General features: G+C 43.9%; 1 protein-coding gene across 1 annotated transcript; it reads left to right on the top strand.

Annotated features, from left to right (window-relative positions):
* Positions 1–645: 645 nt before the first annotated feature.
* LOC140183150 (uncharacterized) lies at positions 646–3,204 on the top strand. The gene is made up of 4 exons (XM_072231171.1): positions 646–1,500; positions 1,570–1,703; positions 2,105–2,675; positions 3,058–3,204. The coding sequence occupies exons 1-4, from the start codon at positions 646–648 to the stop codon at positions 3,202–3,204; spliced, it is 1,707 nt and encodes a 568-aa protein (XP_072087272.1).
* Positions 3,205–3,981: the final 777 nt, after the last annotated feature.

Here is a 3,981-nt window from a genome sequence, read left to right on the forward strand (position 1 = left end):
GAGAGTAGGAATGAGTAGCCGGCCGATAATCATGCCGAATGCATGGCAGCAATGGCAAACTTAGCGAACACCATGGAAGCTAATGCTGCTGCAACTCTGCAAGCTGTGCAGAGGTTAGGCCAACCGGCTGGGAATGGCAACGGAATGGTGAAGGAAATGCGAATGACAATGCGGAAGAAAACGGCGATAACTTGGGAGGTGCTCCGATGACCTTGGCAAATTTTCTCAAGGTTCATCCGCCAATTTTTCGGGGATCAACCAACCCTACAGAAGCAGCCAACTGGTTTCAGGCCATGGAACGTACTTTACAAGCACAACACGCTCTGAATAACCAATATGTAGAATTTGCTGCTTATCAGCTTGCAGGAGAGGCCCAACATTGGTGGCAAGCCGAGTGCCGCTTGCTATAGCTTCAAAATGCTGATATTCCTTGGGACGTATTCTAGACGGCCTTCTACTCCGGAGTCTGCAAGAGAAGCGAAGGAGATGGAACTTATGCAGCTGAAGCAAGGTTCCTTGTCTGTGGCAGACTACACAAGCAAGTTTGAGGAGCTTTGTAGGTTTTCTAGGGTGTGTCAGGGTGTCCCAGAGACCTACGAAAGCTGAAAGTGTATCAAGTACCAGAGGGGCTTGAAGGATAACATTATGACTGCTGTGGCCCCTATGGAGATCCGTGTCTTCTCCGAGTTGGTGAACAAGGTGAGAGTGGTGGAAGAATATGCAAAGACGATAACTTTGTCCAAGAAAACTCACGGAGAAAGCTCTAGTAGGGGACGTGGCAAGTATTTTCATCCGAGGGGCCAGCGTTTCAAGAGAGGAGGATATGCGCCTCAAGGGCAAGGAGGCTTCAAAAAGAACACTCATAATCAGTTTCAGTATGCCAAAGGGAGAGGAAATCAGAGTAAGATTTCTCCGGATTTGACTTGTGTACGTTGTGGACGTTTTCATCCATATGACTCTTGCAAGATTGGTTTAGGTGGTTGCTTCAACTGTGGCTTACCTGGCCACATTGCAAGGGACTGCACTCGTGGAAGTAACCCGAATGCGGGCCAGAGTCAGCATCAAGGTCGAGTTTTTGCTGTGAACGCCAAGGATGCTTCTAAGACGGATCTGTTGATGAGAGGTAACTGTTTAATTGGTGATAAAGTTTTGATTGCATTGTATGATACTGGAGCTTCGCATTCGTTCATTTCGTTTGCTAAAGTTGAGGAACTAGGCTTGAAAGTGTCAGAGTTAGCATTTAATTTGCATGTACATACTCCGCATCAAACAGTTATGACTAGGTCAGGTTGTAGACAAGTAGGTTTCAAGCTTGAGGGTAGAGACTTTGTGCATGATTTTATCTGTTTACCAATGGTTGGGTTAGAGATGATATTGGAATTTGATTCGTTGTCAAAGAACCAAGTTTTATTGGATTGCTTTGAGCGGTCAATTCAGTTTATGCCCGAAGGAGAAAATGGAGCAGTGATAGCTGAGGGTTACTACCTGAACTCTGTAAAGGTGCACTATAGTGGGGAAGAGTGTTAGGGTAGTATTCTGTTGGCTGTGAATACGTTAGGTGATAATCAGGAACTAGATCAAATTTCGGTAGTTAGAGACTTTCCGGAGGTGTTCCCGGAAGATATTCTTGAATTTCCACCTCAAAGGGAGATTGAATTTGCAATTGAATTGGTGTCAGGAGCTGGGCCAGTGTCGATTGCACCGTATAGAATGGCTCTGATAGAGCTGGCTAAATTAAAGACTCAGTTGGAAGAGCTTCTGAACAAGAGGTTCATTCGACCGAGTGTATCACCGTGGGGAGCGTCAGTTTTATTGGTGAAGAAGAAGGATGGAGGAATGCGACTGTGTGTGGATTACCGACAGTTGAACAAAGTGACTATGAAGAACAAGTACCCGCTGCCAAGGATAGATGACTTGATGGATCAACTGTAAGGAGCTGGAGTATTTTTCAAGATCGATTTGAGATCCGGTTACCATCAATAAGGGTGAAAGAGGATGATATTCCTAAGACTGCGTTTAAGACGCGCTATAGACACTACGAGTTTGCGGTGATGTCCTTTGGGTTAACGAATGCACCTGATGTTTTCATGGATTATATGAACAGAGTCTTTCGTCCCTTTCTAGATAAATTCGTGGTGATTTTCATAGATGACATCTTAGTTTATTCCAAGATGGCAAAGGAGCATGAGGAACACTTGAGGATTGTGTTGCAAATCTTAAAGGAGCAAAAATTGTATGCTAAGTGGTCAAAGTGTGAATTTTGGAAGGAGGAGGTGAAGTTCCTAGGTCACGTGGTGAGCAAGGGAGGAATAGCCGTAGATCCTTCGAAGGTAGAAGCGGTAATAGAATGGGAAAGACCAACAACGGTGACGGAAGTCAGAAGTTTCTTAGGCTTAACCGGATATTATCGGAGATTTATTGAAGGGTTTTCCCGGATTGCACTACCGATGACTAAGTTGACAAGGAAGGAAGTGCCGTTTGTGTGGACGTCGGAGTGTGAAGAAAGTTTCCAAACTTTGAAGCAGAAGTTAACTTCAGCACCTGTTTTGATTTTACCAAAACTGCATGAACCATTTGAAGTATATTGTGATGCTTCTTTGAAGGGCTTGGGTTGCGTGTTGATGCAACACCGGAATGTGGTGGCTTACGCATCGTGTCAGCTGAGATCGCATGAGGTAAATTACCCAACTCATGACTTGGAATTAGCGGCGATTGTGTTTGTATTGAAGATTTGGAGACATCACTTGTACGGAGTGAGGTTTAGCGTCTTTTCTGATCACAAGAGTCTTAAGTATATCTTTGATCAGAAAGAGCTTAATATGCGTCAGAGGAGATGGATGGAGTTATTTAAAGATTATGATTTTAAACTAAGTTATCACCCTGGAAAGGCGAATGTGGTAGCAAACGCTTTGAGGTGGAAGTCTTTAACAATAGCTTGGATGAGAATCAAGGAGGAGGAGTTAGTGGATAAGTTTGTGGATCTTAAGCTAGATATTGGTGAAGTTGCCAGAAGAGCTTATTTGAATCAGTTGTAAATCTCGAGTACCTTTAAAATAGAAATTCAGAAGGCTCAACAAGATGAGCAAAAGCTTCAACAATTGTTTCAACCAATTGGTGATAAGAGGCGTGGAGAATTCACTAAGGATGGTGAAGGATTATGGAGATACAAGGGAAGAATTTGTATATCGGATGTCGGGAGTTTGAGGCAAGATTTGTTGTCGTAAGCTCACAACAGTGGGTTTTCTATTCATCTCGGAAGTACGAAGATGTACTATGATTTAAAGAAGATGTTATAGTGACCTGGGATGAAAGGTGATGTAGCTACAGTGGTATCCAAGTGTCTTACGTGTCAGAAGGTGAAGATAAAGCATCAGAAACCGTCAGGGATGCTACAGCCACTTGAGATTCCTCAGTGGAAGTGGGAAGGAATTGCGATGGACTTTGTGACTGGTTTACCAAGGACTAGGTCGGAATTTGACGCGGTTTGGGTAATCATGGATCGCTTAACCAAATCCGCTCATTTTCTGCCTATCCGAATAAGTTGTTCAATAGAGTAGTTGACGAGGCTGTATATTAAGGAGATCGTAAGGTTGCATGGTGTACCATCGAGCATAGTGTCGGACCGTGATCCCCGATTCACATCAAGGTTTTGGGGAGCTTTCCAAAGGTCTTTTGGTACAAAACTATGTCTCAGTACCACATATCATCCACAAACGGATGGACAGTCGGAAAGGACTATTCAGACGTTGGAAGATATGTTAAGGGCATGTGTACTGGATCAACTTGGAAGTTGGGACTGCTACATGCCGTTGGTGGAGTTGCATACAACAATAGCTTTCATGCGAGCATTGGGATGGCTCCGTATGAGGCCTTGTATGGACGGAAGTACCAATCTCCACTTTGTTGGTATGAATCTAGTGAAGCAAGTGTTTTGCGTCCTGATTTGGTAGCAGAGACTACGAAGAAGATTAAGAAGATTCG

This window comes from Arachis hypogaea, chromosome 20, assembly GCF_003086295.3.
Source record: "Arachis hypogaea cultivar Tifrunner chromosome 20, arahy.Tifrunner.gnm2.J5K5, whole genome shotgun sequence".
NCBI classification, from domain to species: domain Eukaryota; kingdom Viridiplantae; phylum Streptophyta; class Magnoliopsida; order Fabales; family Fabaceae; genus Arachis; species Arachis hypogaea.

Bases quoted from the DNA above. Each gene is read 5' to 3' on its own strand.
- LOC140183150 (XM_072231171.1), top strand. From the start codon at position 646: ATGACTGCTGTGGCCCCTATGGAGATCCGTGTCTTCTCCGAGTTGGTG. The intron at 1,704-2,104 runs GTATAGAATGGC...TTATATGAACAG, and splicing joins GGGCCAGTGTCGATTGCACC to AGTCTTTCGTCCCTTTCTAG. The intron at 2,676-3,057 runs GTAAATTACCCA...CCTTTAAAATAG, and splicing joins GTCAGCTGAGATCGCATGAG to AAATTCAGAAGGCTCAACAA.